Raw genomic sequence first — 18313 nt, 5'->3', positions numbered from 1 at the left:
GCACTATTACAGCAGCTCAAACTATCTAAGGCTACGTCTACACCGACAGCGGCAAAGTCGCCGCCGTCAGATCGACTTATCTGGATCAACTGAATGGTCAGTGAAGACCCGCTCAGTCGATCCAGAAGTTGACGCTATTAATCCACTCCTGCAAGTGGCGTAGCACTGTGTTGACGGGAACGCAGTTCCCGTCGGCGCAGGGCAGTGAAGAAGGTGTGCAGAAGAGAAGCACAGCAGTCGATGGGAGTTACGTAAGTTTTCTGTGTAGTTTGCGTAACTCCCGTCGACTGCCCCCGAATCACCGGGATAAGTGTAGACCAAGCCACAGTTCCTCCAGTGGCTGGGTAAACCAGATTTGGGGCAGCTTGGTCTACTGGAACAGGAGAGTCCAGTTGTAAACATCTGAGTTCAGAGTATTACACATTTATACCAAATATATTATCATAGAATCTGATCCTGCTGGAGCTATCTTGCACAGAACTCTTATGGAATTCTGCACAAGAAGGGCTAGAAGGATTGTTGCTGTTGTAGCTGTTAAAACATGGCTTTGGCAAGTATATATTGTCTTTAACTTATCAGAATAAACATGAAGTGGTTGAAAAATAGATTTAAAATGTAAGGTATTTATGGCCAAATGTCTGATTTCTCTCTCTCTCTCTCTCTCTCTCTCTCTCTCTCTCTCACACACACACGGAATATACAAAGTCCTGCTGCTCTGAATGCAGGCGTTTCTTTGCTTATAGCCCCAAGCCTCACTAGCTAGCACTCGACACAGAAACCCCCTCTCTAGCTTCTTTCAGGGTCACACACTGTGCTTGGCCAGACTGTGCCTCTCTCCCTCACAGTCTGTCCTGCTCCAGCTTGTACACTCTCTCTATCTCTGGCCTGGTCTACACTTAAAACAGGTTGCATAGCCACAACACTCAGGGCTTGTCTTCACTACGCACTAAAGTGGTGCCGCAGCCATCGATGCAGCGGCATCGATTGAGCAGGTCTGGTGAAGGCATGCCCAGTCGATGGGAGAGTACCCTCCAGTCGACTCCGATACTCCACTGGAACGAAAAGCATAAGCTATGTTGACGGGAGAGCATCCGTAGTGAAGACAGTGCGACTGCTCGAGATAAGGTGGGTCAACCTCAATTACGGGACTTATGTAATCAATTATGTTACTTATGTAACGTAACTAGTGTACCTTACATCGACGGAGCCATGTAGTGAAGACAAGCCCTCAGGGTTGTGAAAGCCCACACCCTTGAGCAGCATAGCTATGCCGGCCTAATCCCCCATGTAGATGCAGCTAGGTCAATAGAAGAATGCTTCCATCAAGCTAGCTACCATCACTCAGGGATTTGGTGTTTCTACAGCAATGAAAAAAACCTGTTGCTGTGTCTACATTACAGGGTTATGCTGGCATAGCTACAGTACCATAGCTATGCCACTGTGTTCTCTCAGTTTTCGTCTGCGCTACAGTTTATCTCACCTTTACACACACACACACACACACACACACACACACACACACACACACACACACACACACAGAGCCAGTCAAATGCTCCACCCACATGGTGCCAGTTTCTGGGCAGACTCCATTATGCCTTGTTTTTGGAGGGGCTCCTAAACGGTCTCTTACCACTATTTTAAATGAAGGGTACATTCACACCCATCAGTTTCAATGAGAGTTTAACCCAACCCATAACACACTCTCCTCCACTCTGCCCCACTCCCTTTTTTGGGTAATTATAACCACACAATGTTGATGAAAATGTACCCTTTTTTGTTAATTACAAACTTGGGCCCTGATTGAGCTAATACTTATGCACCTGAGTAATCTCACTGAAGTAAATGGGACTACTCACATACGGAAAGTTAAACACATGTGTCTGCAGGTTTGGGGTTTTAAAAATGACAAAGTGTCGGGCCTGATCCTGTAGCCCTTATTCACATAGGTAAAGTCTGTATATTGGACCTTCAAAAATTGTTTCTGACTATGTTATCTGTTAGCCTGTGGGATAAACTCTCAGTGGAGAAGCAGGAGGCCCTATCTGACACATCTGAAACTATCTTGCACTAATGAGGCCTTTTTGATCTTTGCCTCAAGTATGTATAGATTGTGTGTGTGTTTGTTCCATTCTTACATATAAAATAGCAGTAAAATGAAATGTACAAAATCCTGCTTTGTAAAGTCCAGATCTCCTGGGTAGATGCAGGTGTCTCACAGTTGCAGGACTGAGACTACAGTCTGGCAGAATTCTCACAGTTTGAATTTTCTCTATGCATTTTCCCTCCAAGTTAATTAGGTACCCAATGTTAGATATGCTCTTCTAGCATGGAAATAGGAAACCAAGAGATGAAAATAAGGCACTATTTAGAAAACAGTCTGCAATCTATTTTGTCAGTTGCCAGAAAGAAAGCCACAAAGAAATCCAGTCACTTTTCTTTTTTTTAGCAAGTTAATTAAAACCACTTTACTTAATCCAGTATTAGCTGCAAAATAAAATTCTTAGTGTATTCTGTTCTCTCTCTAATAACTCATGGAGCTTCCTTTCTTATAAATCATTGGTACTCACTGCAGTTATGCAATTATACCACACCTGCAGAGACTATCCAGCTATCTGCACCAAGGGCCACTTAAAGTAATTCAACAGCCACCAGCTAGTGACAGCTGGCAAACCCAAACCTGTCTCCGGTAGTCTATCATATGTAATCAATTGCAAATAGAGCTTCAACAGACTCATCCTATTATTTCCTGGCTAATTCCCCCAGGGAAAACAAGCCAGCAACCTTCCACTTTGAATCATGATGCTAGTAATACCCACCCACCCTCTTCCCCTCCCTTTGCGTCAGTTCACTACACTGCTTTGGCTTTTCAGCTTGATATCCATTATGTTATGTCAGCTGTTACATTACGCTTAAAACAATAGACTCCAGCTGGCTGAGGTCAGATGTAAAAACAAGGACCTAACAAAGCCACAGGCCCTCCAGTTATACTGAAATTGAGATACATACTGAATGTAGCACTTAATGACAAACTACTTTCCAGACATTTGGGCAAGGCATAAAGGAAACACCTGTCACTGCAAACATTACACACTAATCCTGATAAATCCTAAATTTAAAAACCCTTCTTTTCACTGCTTGCCTCTACTGTATGCCAGCATTTCACAGGCTTAGAATTTTTTCAGGGACTTGTATATCTTTTTCTTCTTCTATTTATTAAAAATGTTGTATGTTTTAAGGAATTTGTATAATTATATGGAAAATGTGTTTACTATTCTAGGACTCTGGTTTTGAGTCATTGGTTATAGAGTCACACTGATTGACACCAACTGAGGATCTGGCGTAACATTAGCTCTCTGGTAGAGTACGTCCCAAAAAACAAGATCCAACAGAAAAGAAATTATACAATTCTTAGTGCAATTTTCTTAGACTGACCTTCATCACAAAAGTTGCTTAATCACTGAAGTTCAGCTGCACCAAACAAATGAAAAACAAATGAAAAACCAAAAACCTGGCATATATTTGCTTTTATAAAGCAATGTAAGTGCTTGAGAAAGGGGCTGGGTTGACAGCACTGGAAACTGAAGACCTCCATTTTTCTACAGAATAGGTACACTAGACAGTGCAATATAGACAGTCCAACCTTGCCCTTCCAGTATTGAAGGGGATTGCTCTAAGAGTGAGGATAATTCAGTCTCCATGCCCCTTCAGTCCTTGTCCTCTGTGCCGAGACTGTCAACAAGGGTGCTGGTGGTGGCAGTTTGTATGTAACAGGAATCTCCATCACAGTCCATACTGAGATCACCATATCATAGCATGTAGGCTACCAAACAGCCAGCAGATGGCAACAAGTCATCACTATTTGCCTATGCTGGATTTCAATCTGTCACCAACTCAACAGCATTACTAGGAAGCCCTTTCTTCCACGATTGAGATATTCAACCCCAGTCCAACTAAATCCCAGTCACTTTAGGATCATTCAATTCCATGTAACCAAAGATAAAAAGGCCAAATTCTGCCATCCTTACTCACGTTTGCAAGTACCTTGCTCCAGGAGTAGTCCCACTGAAATCAGTGGAATTGGTTGCAGAGTAAATGACTCCTCAGTGTGCATAAAGGGTAGTAGAATCTGGCCTATGAATTTATCAGAGGACATACAAGCCATGCAAAACAAAGAAGCAAATTTAGTTTTGAACCAGTATAGGCAAACTGCCTCAGAAATATTAAAAGCCATCTCCTCCCCCCCATTTCTAGAACTGAACTCGAACCAAATCTTTTTTAGGTAGATTTTTTAAGAGTTTGGGTACATAATTTTCTGTCAATGGCCACGACAAGAACCACAGATATAGGAATCCTAGAGAAAAGGCTCTTTTGTCTAATTTCTACTGTGAGAAGAAATGGAAGTGCAGAATTTTCACAGGGAACCTTCTTCTCTTTAGATTTCCAGTCTAATTTTCCAGACTAAAATTAGCATCCAAACCTACAACAATCTGCTCCTACAAGAAGAGGTAGACACACACTCCTCAACAAATGAGTGCACTGCTGGAAAGCTGGAGATGTACGCTTAATGAGAAAGTGAAATTGTCCTTGTGAGAAGCAAGATGGTAACTCAGTTAAATTTTATGGCAGGTCTTATGATAGTTGGTGTTTTCCTTAAAGCCCCAACTTCTGGAGTCAGGTGAGTGCATGAATCTCAGCTTTCATTTAAAAAAAAAATCTTATCCCTTATAGCTGACGGGAAACGTTTGAAAACACAAACCTTAAAAGCTCACAAACCAGAATGCAATTTATTATTTTTTCAGTCTCATGTCCGTTCATGATTGGGGTTGGTAATGCTAATAACTAGTATATTGTAACAAGGATCTGCCCACCCCAAGGTGCATAATATATTAGGTCTGACTATTTGGTGGTAGGAGGATGTGGTTGTTTTTTGGGGTTTTTTTTAAGCAAGAAATATAGTACTCTTTCTTACAACCTAGCTTTGTGCTCTGACATGTGGCCATTGAGGGTTAAGAGAGTGAGTGTCCATATTATTAGCCTTCAGATTATTATTAGCCTGCTGGTATCTATGAAGTTACTGCTTTGCTGCTACCTTGTATTCCTAGAATACATTTTTGGAAGTAACGGAGCAATTTAACCATGTGAGCTTGTTTTCCCATTAAAGGTTTTAAAGAGAGAGTAGTTATGAGGGAGTGCTGAGGTGACAGTGAGAGCTTTACAGGAAGGTATAAACACCCTGGAAGTCTTTTGATATGTAACAAGTCTGGTACCTTTCTCTCTCTCTCTCTCTTGCACCCAAACATGTGCCCAATTAATTTTAAATGTCAGGTTTCTTTTTCGAAGGGAGGAGGGATGGAGAAACTAAATACCAAAACACACAGAGTGAAGGAATCAAGCAGGATGAGTTAGAAGGATTTTGTGGTAATAACCACAGTGTGGCTACAGCAGACTCTGACAGCTGCAATTTACATCCCTCTTGGAAATAATTGGGTTGGGGGGTTTTGTTTACTGATAGTATTAAAAAAAACTGATCTATTTTGAAAGTTTTAGTCTTGTTTGAAGGACCATCTATTTATTAATAGCTAGATCATTCTGGATCATAATTTTATCTACTTGAGAACTCAGTAATTTCAGACTGACCTATGTGCTGGATTATTCACCTCCATTGAAAAGTCTCCTCACATCATGGTTCAATGCTGCCCCCTATAGATTGTAGATCAGAACTACTCCCCCCCATGCATGTTTATTTTAAACATAACTTTAATTAACCAAAAGGAACCATGAGCCTTTTTTTCTCTGCACTACAGTTTGACTCTGGCCACATAAGTAGTGTAAAAGACCTTTAATGCAGTTAACTTTTCTCGTGTATATACTGGTCTGAACATGTTTTCCCTTCATCACTCCCTCCTTCCTCTCCTCAGCCCACTCCCATCTCTCCAATTCCCTCATGTCCCTTCCCTCACCAGTTTCCCATGCACCACTTCCATGTGTCAAGCACTTTTACTAAGCTGAGTAAGAACAAAACAAACAAACAAACAAAAACAGGTGGAGTTTGGGAAAATGGTGCATAAAATGTGGGCCCTGATTATGAGTAAACCAGATTACATAATTTTCTGCCCAACTTAGTTATACCAGTGCAACCCCCTCTGAGGGCTCTCTTATTTCCATTTAAAGGTGGCTTATTTTGGTTTAGCTTAAATCTATTTGTAATTAGCTTAAGCTAAATTTGGTGTAAACTGAAATAAGAGAACCCACCCAGCCTTTTGCACTGGTTTAACCAAATCTATTTAAAATCACACCTGAAATTGAATGGTATATCTTTCTTAGGTAGACAAGCTCTTACTCTCCATTTTCCTTCCTTTCTTCCTCTCTTTTCTGGCCTTTTTACATCTCTTGCCATCACTGAGTGTATATCTATATTGCAATGATGCAGCACGATTGCACTTTGCAGAGATATACCTGAGCTAGCTTTAATCTAGCTAGCTGGGGTCCCAGAGCAGTGAAGCTGGGGAAGCACATGCTTCAGCATAAGCTAGGCCCAAAAGTAATTACCCATGGTTCCAGGGAGGTTTGTAGAGCCCGCCTTGATGCACACAGTGCCACAGCTTCACTGCTACAGGCCCCAAGCTAACTAGATTTCAGCTAACTTGTGTACATCCAGGGGTAATCAATTGTTTTTGTCAAGGTTCACATTTCTTGGTCAAGGTATAGACAACGTCCAGACCCCAGAGAAAATAATACAAAAATAGTATCAATAATGATAAGAAATAAAAAGATTTCATGGTCCATTCAAAAGCATCCAGCAGTCCGGATTCGGCCCCCAGTCCACCTATTGACCTACCCTGGGTACATCTAAACTGGCTGCAGTAGCACCTTGCAATTACAGTACAGACATACGCTGAGCCAGAAAATAAATTTCTCTGGGCCACAGATAACGCTGTGATGCAGAAGTGGGGTTGGCTGGGAGTGGCTGTGGAGGTTCCTTGTGCAGTGCTTCTCTCAGGGTCCTACACGGGAGAGGATCATTTTGCTCCCCAGGATAGCGCCGTTAAGACAAACAGGCAGTTGGCAGGGGAGCAGCTGGTGGCACAGCTATCACCATAAAAACTGCACAGAAAAGTGCTTGTTTGATTTACACACCCAAAGTGCTAGGTTGAATACAGACTCTGAGTAGCAGCAAGACATGGAGGAGTGGAGGCAGCCAGAACCTGCGGGCGATTGATAGCCTTCTCTGCAGTGTGATGTCCTGTGAGGATACATGCCAGATATATTCCTGAAATCACCGCCAGACGGCTCACTGGGATTTGAAACAGGAAACTAGACCTTTCATTTCTAGTACCAGTGGTAAATGCTTATTATGCTGGTTCAAATACAGGTTATGTGAATAATGGATGAAGGTCATTACATTTGCTGGTTGTTTGGTGGCCTACATGAAATTAAAAGCAATTATATCTTGAATTTAAATAGTGATTTGATCAACAGCTCTCCAAGGGCTTTATTCCCATTTTGTAGATGGGAGACTGAAGCATAAAAACGATAGAAATGATTTTGTCTAGGGACACACAGCAAGTCAGTAGATTTTGTTAATAGAACCCATGCCCCAAAACCTCCAGCCCAGCATTCAGTTCCTTGAACCACAGTTCTTTTCCCCTCCCCCAAATGAAAGCTGAGATTCTAAGCTCCAGGAATAGGGGCTGTAAGAGAAGCAGTTAGTATCATGAGAGTAAGGAATACTACTGACATCTTTGTTGGCAGCCCCATCAGAGGGAAAGGATTGAATGGGCACGGAGGCTGAACTACCCATCAACCTAGCCCTGGCCATTTTGCATCAGATAGAGACATACAGCTGGGACAATGCAGAGGAAGCCTGCCTGGCCTGTATTGTAGCTGTTGTTTGGAGTGAGTACATTGATCCTTAGGGCTTCTGGCCCCTTCACTCTGCCACCTTTCACATACAATAAACTCATTTAATTAAAAAAAAAAAAATCAAACATTAAAGTTCATCTCCCAGGTCCCACTCACCCTCACACGATAACTGAGATAAACGCTTTAGATCTATTGTTTTGTGCTCTCTGACAGCAGATGCAACAAAACAGATTGTGAAGACTGTTTTCACAATGAAAAGATTCAGATATTTCCCTCTTTTTAAAAAAGAACACGTAAATACATAAAAGCTGGAGAATAAACCCAAGATATCACTTAGGCCTTGATTCTGACCCAGTTTCTCTTAAAATTGAGAATAAATCCCCCTGTCAGCAATATTAATATTTTTTAAAAGTCTAACCTGTAGAACCCTGACTGAGGGTCTTCTAAATATATATAAATACAACTATTTAATCATCTTGAATGAGCAATATTTAAGAGGAGAAGGAACACAGAACACAAAGTTGAAAATAACATTAAATACTGGCCATAAAAAGGTGCCATTAAAAAAATATTATGAGGTGGAAGCAACACTGAAGTGAGATTCCTCCAAGAAAATAGCTTTTTCAGGCACACTGAATAACCTTCAGTTCAGCAGAATATTTAATTCTCTTGGATCAGGCACTTGGATTTTCTTAGATCATGCTGAGATAACAGCATTTTGCTGCATTCTGGCACCATAAAATCCTTGCTTATGAAAATAAAAGAAAAATATGGTCTCTCTGGGAACATACATCTCTGAATTACTTCTTTCCAGTTAAAATATTGTACTCTCAAAATCAATTTTTACACAAATACACCACATTCTCTTCATGAATCATGGAAAAAACCTCCCGCACCAGTACTTGAAATGAGCCAACTATACATGTACCCTTCAAAATGATGCTCCTTTCCCAGGCTTGGCTCTGACCTGAGCTCATGTGGGCAAATTGCAAATGTGCAACCAGGGACTGGGATTTCAACACTCTACAACAGCACCATCTAGTGAGACAAAGTGAAAATAGCAGGCTGAAAATTGTGACTTGAAATGGACAAAAGACAACTTCTTTCTTCATTGCTCATCACTACTATACTGAAGGCATGTCTACACAGCAAAAGCTGTGCTTGGGGTAGCTAAGACGCAGTTATTGCAGGTAACAGCACCAGTGAAAACAGTGCAGCATGGACTTCAGTGTGGGTAGTACATGCCTGGCCTGGATCCTGGTTATGAATTTGGCTTGCTAGCCTGCACTGAAGCCCACGCTGCATTGTCTTCACTACTACTGTTACCTGCATTAGCTGGATTCAAGTTAGCTCCGAGTCCGGTAGGCTAGTCCATGCACACCCACTACTGTGCAGACATATCCTTAAACATGGCTTTCCTCTGCCCTCTTCATGTCCACATGTAGTGATTAAATGCCCAGTTCTTTTCTGTACTTTATTACAGGTTTTTTGTTTAACATTGCAGGCTGGAAAACACTTCAGGGATATGTTTATATTTCATGTGGAATAATTCCTCATTTATTTTTGTAATTTAAAGGTAGGGTTTTTTAGGAAAATATGAAATTTTTTAAACACTGGTGGGCAAGTTATCATCTATAAGACAAGAATAGAACAAGAATCCTCTGTTCCCTTGAGTGGAGAGGTTCTACTATTCCAGAATAGCTATGCTGGAGATACTCTGATCTAGAATAAAATAGATTTCATTTCAGAATAATTACTTCATTTTGTGAGCAGAGTAAGGGCTTGTTTACACATGGAGCTACTCTGGAATAGGTATTAAGGAACAACACCTTGTGTAGAATAAGAGTTCACAGATAAAGTTATTCAAGAACAGTTTTTGTGCTTTAAATTCACATCCTGCCTTAAACTTCATTAACTTTCAAGTGTAGACAAGCCCTAATTATTCCAAAATTAAGTCACTTTTATTTTGGAATAGATTCGCTATTCTGCAATAGCTCCCAGTTTGGCCATTGTGGAACAGCCATGCCAGGCAATATCCTGAGTTATTAGTTTCAACTAATTATTAGAACAAGTCCTGAGATACTAAGATCCTCTGGGAAGAGCCCTCATCTTCTTATTTGCCTGTAAAAATGTCTTGCACAGCTGCAGTGTTATAGGAGCTGATTGAAAAATGCAATATGTTTTCTGCAAAATTTTTGGAATGAAATGAAAATTGTGTGTTTTAGTCAGGTTTCCCCCCGTAGAATTTTTCAGGTTTTTGTGGGTTTTTTTTTTTTAAATTCCTTCTCTCCACTCTCTCTCTTCTCATTTCCCCAACTTTTACACTGGAAAAGGAGGATGCAAAGGGGAAAAGGATGACGTTTCTCAAAAAAAAAAAAAAAAACAGGTATGGGTTTTTGAGTCAAGAAAACCTGAAAATTTTGACCAAAATATCAATTTTTGTTTCAATCAAAAAGCTAATCATTTCCTTGAAAAAAATGTGATGATAATATTTTCAATCATCTCTAAGCATTACACACACATAATGGGCCAGATCACTAGCTTTCCCTCAATAACTAACTCTAACACAACAGCATTTTCAGAATATATACACGTAAGAAAAAAAGCCAACAATAGCTTTAAGCATGTTCCTGCCAACGAAGCTAGAAAAGAGAGCTTCTCGTATTTACTTCTTGTAGAAAATGCTCAGACACATGGTGATTGGCAACCTTACCGAAACCTAGATAGATAGGTGGATCATCCCTGTTAAGAGTAGCCCAGAAGTAAGGGACAGTGCAGAGCTATCTGGGGGACCCATGGGAGGCATAAGGCAGGGATAATGGAACAAGATTACTGCATCATCCTTGCACTTATTCCCCTTGTGCGCTGTTTCCACTCTGCAGGCTTGGGAGCAGGGGCAGGGCATCAATTCCCCATTCCCTTTGAGTGGCTGTATGTCCCACTGGAGTAGAGTCCCAGTGCTCTCCTGAACATAGGGACTGCAGCTCTATCTGGCCCTAATATAGACCATGCAAGGTGGAAGGAAAGCTGCTTGTGCCTTTCACCCACACTTCACACGCAAGGGTCAGGCAGTATCTGGCTCAGTATCGGTTAGTTAACACTACTTCTACATAAAGCACTTTGGAAATATGAGACTTGCTGTATACAACTCCATTTTGGAAAAGGTTCTGTTGATCAGCCCTTCAGTTGAAAGTCTCATACTTACTGGGGTACAGGCTGAGAAACGGTCTCTGCCTCCCACCCCACCCCACCCCTTAGTACAGTGGATTTAGGGGGAATTGTACTCTAGCAGAAGGACCTGATGGGATGGATCACTTGATGATTACCTGTTCTATTCATTCCCTCTGAAGCACCTGGCATTGGCCACTGTCAGAGGACAGGATACTGAGCTAGATGGACCATTGGTCTGATACAGTCCGTCCGTCCTTATGGTCTGACCACATTGTTCAAGGTCATGGGAAAGCCTGCCTTGGGCAGGGCACTGGTACCTATCCCCTTGGGAAAAATAAATGGATATTGAGGCCCATATTTACAGAGTTCAAATGAAAATGAGAGGCTTTTCCTTTTTAATTTTGGCCTCACAAAACATGCTCATATTGTGAAACCTAACATTTTATACAATAATGAGAAGCCTCATGGCCCTCAGACTCCACAAGGTTCACTCAGGTCTAATTTTAACACTTCCTGTTATCCCAGCTATATCCAGACAGCAAAAGCTTCCTCCAGAATCTTATTCCACTTCTGATAGACTGTTTCTACACAGCTGACCTTTGAGGCGTCTCTTTTATTAGTACTAGTTTGTAAGTTAACTTGTCTGCCCTTCTTATTATGTGCCTAGTTTGTTTTTCTTCAGCCATGATAGGCACATGATGGCAGCAGCAACATCACCTGTATTCATTGTTTTTCCCCAAATCATTATTATTTATTTGTATTGCAGCACACCTACAAGTCCCAGACCTAGATCAGACCTCCATTATGCTGGGTGCTGTATAGACACAGAACAAAAAGACATCCCCTGACCCAAAGAAGTATGACAGCAGTTTACATTTAAAATATGGGTATAATAAGCAGTCCCACACCGGTTTGTTTGAGCTCTCCCCAGGCCTGCCTGGCCCTTATCAGTCTTCTTACATCTTTGTTTGGGCTAGGGCCTCACACTCCTATTTTTTCTTGACCTTTGAACTTAGTTACCCATTTCTATTTCTTTCATCCTTGAGATCACACTGCAGTTTCTCCTTCAGGAGCTCCCCCATGACTACCCATCTAAGAGCATCCCAAATCCATTTCCCATGATCAAAAATAGATTTTAATGACATATTACATTAAAATATCATTAAAAAGATCAGCGTACAAAGCTTCGCTAGGCAGATACTAATATGAGCCACATTCTGATGCCCTTACTTATGACGTTAACTGGCACCGTAACTCCATGAATAGTTCCACTGAAGTCAGAAAAACTTTCTAGGGCCAATGCAAGTCTGAGTGTGGAGGGGACTGTTCAATAACCAGCTCCTTAATCATAGCCCATGGTGACACACATTTGATCATTTAATATAGAATCATTCCATATTGACAATCAATTCAATCATTGATGAAGATGCTCTCAAGAATAGCCCATATAAAGCACACATGTAAGGAACAATTTCTCACGTATTTACTATAGAGATTTAATTAAACATCTTCCAGCTGAATCAGCCCCTTCCCCACATACTGAAATATAAACTCAGACTAATATTTGCTTTTGCATCACATGTCTGGGTGCACCTAAACCTCCATATAAAAGCTTCTGTGCAAACAACTTGGATGAATGCAAAATACATTTCTTTACTGAAATGCCAGTACACAGCCTTCTGTTTTCAAGAGGCACTTGTCCCTATTTTGTGAACTTCAAAAATTAACCCTTTGCAAAAAGGAAGTCAGGATTTGCCATTGCTAAATATTGATGCATATAGTAGTGGGAATTCCCAATGCAGGATTAACTGCTTATAAATTAATCAGAGTTTTTGTCACCAGATACAACAAAAATGCTGATTTGTTCTAGCAGGCAAATAAGTAAGGTAATCCAATACTAGTGCTGGTCAGTGACATTTTCCATGACAGCATGAAACAAAAGCATCAAATACAACAGGTTATAGTGACATGGAGCATTTCACTGAATTTGATACAGTGTATCCAATATGAAATATTAACTTACTGACTAGTTGTCAGACTAAGTGTACTATAATTTTGAAGGAGATGGTATAAAAAGTGAATGTTATTGTATAGGTAAGCAGAAATGTATATAACTAATACAAAATTCCATTTATTGAAAAGGAGGATTGTAGATGCACTTAAAGCTCTCTCTCTCTCTCTCTCTCTCTCTCTCTCACACACACACACACACACACACACACACACACAAGCTGATTACTAAGCATGAAATTGAACTTATAAATGGTGTTCCTATCACTAAGTGGTTAATTTAAAAAATATGTACCAGGTGTATACATCATGGTTGCAATTAAAATCTATTTTAGGAATATATATGACATGACAATCTTAGTATATGAAAAATTGATCTCTCAGATACTACTTGTAGTAACTAAGAGCCATTTTTTACTTTTTAAGTGATCGCTGTATATATAAGCAGTATGGTTTTAAAAAATCTGGTATATGACAGTATATTGTTGAAGAGTTTTTATTAATATTAATTTTAAAGTCACTACAGAGAATATTTTTACCCATTAAGAAGAGAAATTTTAAATTTCCCATTTAAAAAAATCATCATATTGAGATTGCACTTGACTGCTATACTGGTTGAAGCATAAGTCTACAGAGATACTGTAGTACGTATTAGCAGAAAAGTATATCTCCCCCAAATTTCCTGACAGCTGCTATCAATCTTCAATATACAGCTTCTGTGGTTGCAAACAATTAAAACATGGTGGGAAAACCAATGCTGAAAAATCTCCTGGTAATAGTTTTCTGTACAACAGACAGTTGAATAAGATGTACAGAAACATACAGCAAATTCACAAGCTTTAGTTGTTTTTGAGTCAAGTGGGCTATTTAAACTTTAATTTCTTTTCTGTGATTTAACAATTTGAATGATCCTTTGAAAAAGTTGTCTTGCTACAGTTAGAAGACAGAGGTTTCTGGCAAAGATCCAGAAAATGCTTCCTCAGGAATTAGGTTTGGTAATAGGTTTTGAGAGAGAGGTGTTAGCCAGCAATATTAAAAGAGGAAGAATCAAGTTCACTGTCTTACTAGTGGTTTAAAACAAGTTCCAGATTAGAAACATGATAGAAAGATACACTTTACGGGACATCCTATGTTGCTCCAGGCCACAAACATGTACGAGCAGAAGAGAGTGGCTCCTTTTGCAGTCTGTAGGAAGGTAAACTGTATGCAACATAATGGTGATAGACTGAAACCAATGGGAACACCCTTAAAGCAAGAGATTTTGGAAGCTTAATAGCAAAAGTGAGGCTTAAGTGATAATAGTATGCCCTAAAATATCCTGTCAAGGGAAACTCCACTTACCTAACAATAAAGAATATGAATTTGCAGAATAGTTTAATGCATTCACTTATATATCCTGATACATGCAAGGAGGCAGTATGGCTAGGAGGCAGTGCTGCAAGGAGGCAGTATGGTGAAAGGAGCTGTTTGGGTGTCAGGAGACCCACATTCATTCCCGACTCTGGCTCAGCATGTGACCTTGGGCAAGTGATATTTCTGTCTCTGATTTTCTCCATGCATGGGTGGGGATAATGCTAAGTGCCCACATTACCTTTATAAAATGCTTTGAAATCTTTGGCTGAAAGGCACTATATAAATATGAAGTACAGTATTCTCATGATATAGCAAATGATGACTGGTTCTGAGCCCAATATCAGTAAAATATTAGCTGAAGAATACAGAAGAATGAGAGATGATGACATAGGGCCCAATTACACCCATGCATAGTGAACTCAGAAATAACTCCCTTGAGATTTCTGAGTTTATACTAGTGTAATATTGATGGAAGTGAGAATGGACTGAAGTCCATAGTGTTGAAAACAGATCATCTACTTTTCTGTCCTGAATACAATGCTTTAAACTATTTACTGCTCAAAAGGGGGGCAAAAATAACAATTTGTCTTATTGCACTTCTATCACAGGGCCCACTCTGCCAGCGTTTCCTCAAGCAGCCAACCACGCAGCGACTGGCGAATCGTGCCTCAGTTTCCCTTTTTTTCAGTGGACCAATTGTCCATCCTTTCCACCACAGACCAGACCTGCAGCCATCTCATCTGCCCAGGAAAAGAATGATGCACCCCTCAGAGTTTAATAAAATCCCCATTTCCATGAATCGTTTATTAATATAAGTGCAGCCATTTGTAGGTCCCACCCAGTGAAACAGTTCACAAACCCCTAAGTAAAACAAAATAAAAAGGCAGCAGTTCACCAGTACTGCCATCCCTATCTTGAGACCCCTTGTCCCCTGGACAAGTACCTAAGAGGTCACAATCCCTGCTCCAGGATTCCTGTGTCCCTATTCCAGAGCCTCCACCCCACTGGCCTTCTTTAAATTTCTTGCAGCTCTTCTGCCGTAATCCTCACCTTTGGGCTTCTTCAAGTGGGCTCCCCTCAGCCTTCCATTCCCCGTGCTTACCATTACTGAGCTCCTGCAGAATCACCCTCTTCTCTTGGGTTCGGCCTGCCCTGGCTGAGCTGGATCTTTCCCTTTACCTAAGGATGGCCATGTGTGTCTTCCGCCTGGTAGGGTTCCCCAGCTCCAGCCAGTCCTATCCCACCAACCCTCTACAGTTCTTCCTCTGCACCAGCCCTTCCCCACAGCAGTTCCCCACTCCTGTTCTCTGAGGAGGCTCATGCAACTCACTTCAGGGAGCCTTTACCAGCTCCCTGTTCCTCCTCTTCCTTTCCCTCTTCTCGCTGCTGCTTGCCTCTTCTTTCTCCTTTTCTTAACTGCTGCCTGGCTTTTTATCAGTGCTCTTGTCCTGCTGGGACATTCTGGGACACAGTTCTGGCACTCTTTGGGGGAATTAGGCTAATTAGGCACAGGAAAACTGGACCTGTTCCTCTTAAAGCGACCAGTCACCCTGTACAGCACATCTACACTTATTTTTAAGAAGCTTGGTAGAAACTTGGCAGTATTGTGGCAAAAATGAATTACCTCCCTGAGAATTAGAATTTAGGCCTTGGCTCTAGATCCACATGTTCAAGCCAGCAGGGGCTTAGAGTGTGGCATAGATTTTGCCCTGAGCTTTCCATTTGTCTTTAGCCAGGCCCTTGGCAAACATACGTAGCAGCTTTGATGGGCTCTGGAGAAAGCAGTATCTACTGAAGAGAAAGCCCCATGGCAGATCCTCAGCTATGACAACTTAAACCAGCTGAAGGTCTTTCCCCGGTGAAGTGGGGCCTTGAAGCTGGATTCATTTCCCATCGAAGTCAATGGAAGTCCTTCCATTGTCTTAAGAGGGCTTTGGTTTAGGTCCTAAGAGATGCTAAAGAAAGGATGAATTCCAGAAAGAGAAAAGTGGAGAAGTCTTATTTGAAACAGCCTCAAATGGATCATACACGCTTCATCAGAAATTCTGGGTGTTCAGAATGCAGGGTCTGACTGCCCTCTCATTCTGCTTTGCACCAGTGTAACTACATTAATTCTATGGGCTTATTCTGGCTATACACTGGGGAGAGAAGAAATAAGGCAGAGAAGAAACATTTGCATAATGAGTGAGCATGCGCAGGAATATACTGTTTTAAATTCCAGTAACAGGACAGATTTTTGACAACGCATATAATACAGATTCAGCAAATGAGAATTAAGAAAAAATAGGAAAGCAGACATACACACAGACATATTAATCCAATGAACATCCATATACGTACCATCCAAAATAATGTTCCTGTGGCCAGAGTTGCATACTGTTCAATCGTGGAAAGCACACTGAATATAAGGCAGATCAGCACTATAAGGAAACTGAAAAAAAAATAGTAAATATTACTAAACATCTTATAATTTAGTAAAAAAAAATAAAGGGGAGGGGGGAGAAAGGATAAGTAAAATAAGATAAATGTTAATGCCATTATTTCTTTAATTTCTTTTATACATACAGAAATTATTTATTTTAAACACAACTGTGACAATTTGGAAGTCATTTTGCTTTTTGTGGAACAATTAATTTTCAAACATGGAGTTCATTTGGTTTGTCTAATTGAAACTTTTCTGTGGAAGTTTTCTTCTTGCAAGAATTACACTGGTTGAGAAAAAAGAATGTTTGAAAATATATTTATTTTTTATCAGAAAGACCAGAAAATTCCATGTCGTAGGTCAGTCTCTTCAAACCCTAATCGGTTTTGTACTTTGAACTTGTGTTATTGCCCTGTTGCTGGCATATTTTTTCCATTACTTAAAACTGATTGCCAGTGGGAGAGTTCCAGGAATATTTCAAGCTCTACTTTATATGAATTCTGTCTTTCAACAAATATTTTAAGAGACTCATTTTTTCACTTACATTTATATTTTTTTTAATTGTGACATTATTTAAATATAGTTATAGGATTATATACATTTCTACCAGATTATCATTTTATACATTTTGCAAGTCATTTGGCATATATCTTTTGACGCACAAGGAGTAAGGTGAGAATGACCCATCAGCCTTTTTTGGTCTACAGATCAAAACTTAGAAAATAATTCATTTATTTTTAGACAGGTTTATTGTGTCCCTCTTGACAATATTTGATTAAATAATTTTACTTTTAAAATTTTTGATTAATGAGTTAATTAGATTTCCCAATGACTGACACATATGTCTGATTCCGAGAGGAAAGAAGTCACTGAAGTCTCTGAATTCAAAATATTTCCTCTAGAATTTTATCCAGTTGTGGAGTAGGATTAATTTCTAATTCTAATAATGGTTTTAGATCTTGTTGAAAAAGTTCTTAAAGGCCCTAGTCCTTAAACAACACCTAGCTGGCATCTAATGGGAGCATTAACAGTGCAGTCAAATTTCCATTTAAGTAAATCAAGTGGGTGACACTAAACATCTTCAGCAGTATATTATAGAAGGGAGGCCGGAAGATGGAAAATAGGCATTCAGAAAATTGGGATTCTATTGCAAAATTGTACATCATTTTTAAATCTCAAAGAGCTGATCAAATTACAAAACATTTCAGGGCAGCTACAATTTCACATTACCCACCTGTATATTTTCTATTGCTCATCATTTTGGGCTTGTCTACATGGTGTGTTAGTCTCTAGCAGTGGAATGTCAATTCTGTTCTGCTCTAGCATGTCACACACTAAATGGCCTGTGCAGACCTTGCTGGCAGGTGCTACAAATTCCCTAGTCTGCATTAACGTAGTACTGTTATAGACATTATACATAATTTAAATCTGCTTTATTTATAAACTATTAGTAATAGTAATAGCACTACAGCATTCAATAGTTTGAGAATC

The 18313-nt window shown here is 40.1% G+C and overlaps 1 protein-coding gene across 4 annotated transcripts in view; it reads right to left on the bottom strand.

Annotated features, from left to right (window-relative positions):
* Positions 1–18313, bottom strand: part of KCNQ1 (potassium voltage-gated channel subfamily Q member 1) — a 519714-nt gene that overhangs the window by 395997 nt on the left and 105404 nt on the right. For all 4 annotated transcript variants that reach the window (XM_067540610.1, XM_067540611.1, XM_067540612.1 and 1 more), the window contains exon 2: positions 16741–16831. In XM_067540610.1, coding sequence (XP_067396711.1) covers positions 16741–16831 — 91 coding nt within the window. The remainder of the gene's footprint in view (positions 1–16740; positions 16832–18313) is intronic.

Source organism: Emydura macquarii, unplaced genomic scaffold, assembly GCF_026122565.2.
Source record: "Emydura macquarii macquarii isolate MOO-44397 ecotype Brisbane River unplaced genomic scaffold, CSIRO-AGI_Emac_v2 contig_587, whole genome shotgun sequence".
NCBI lineage: Eukaryota > Metazoa > Chordata > Testudines > Chelidae > Emydura > Emydura macquarii.
This window is presented reverse-complemented; position numbering and strand designations above follow the sequence as displayed.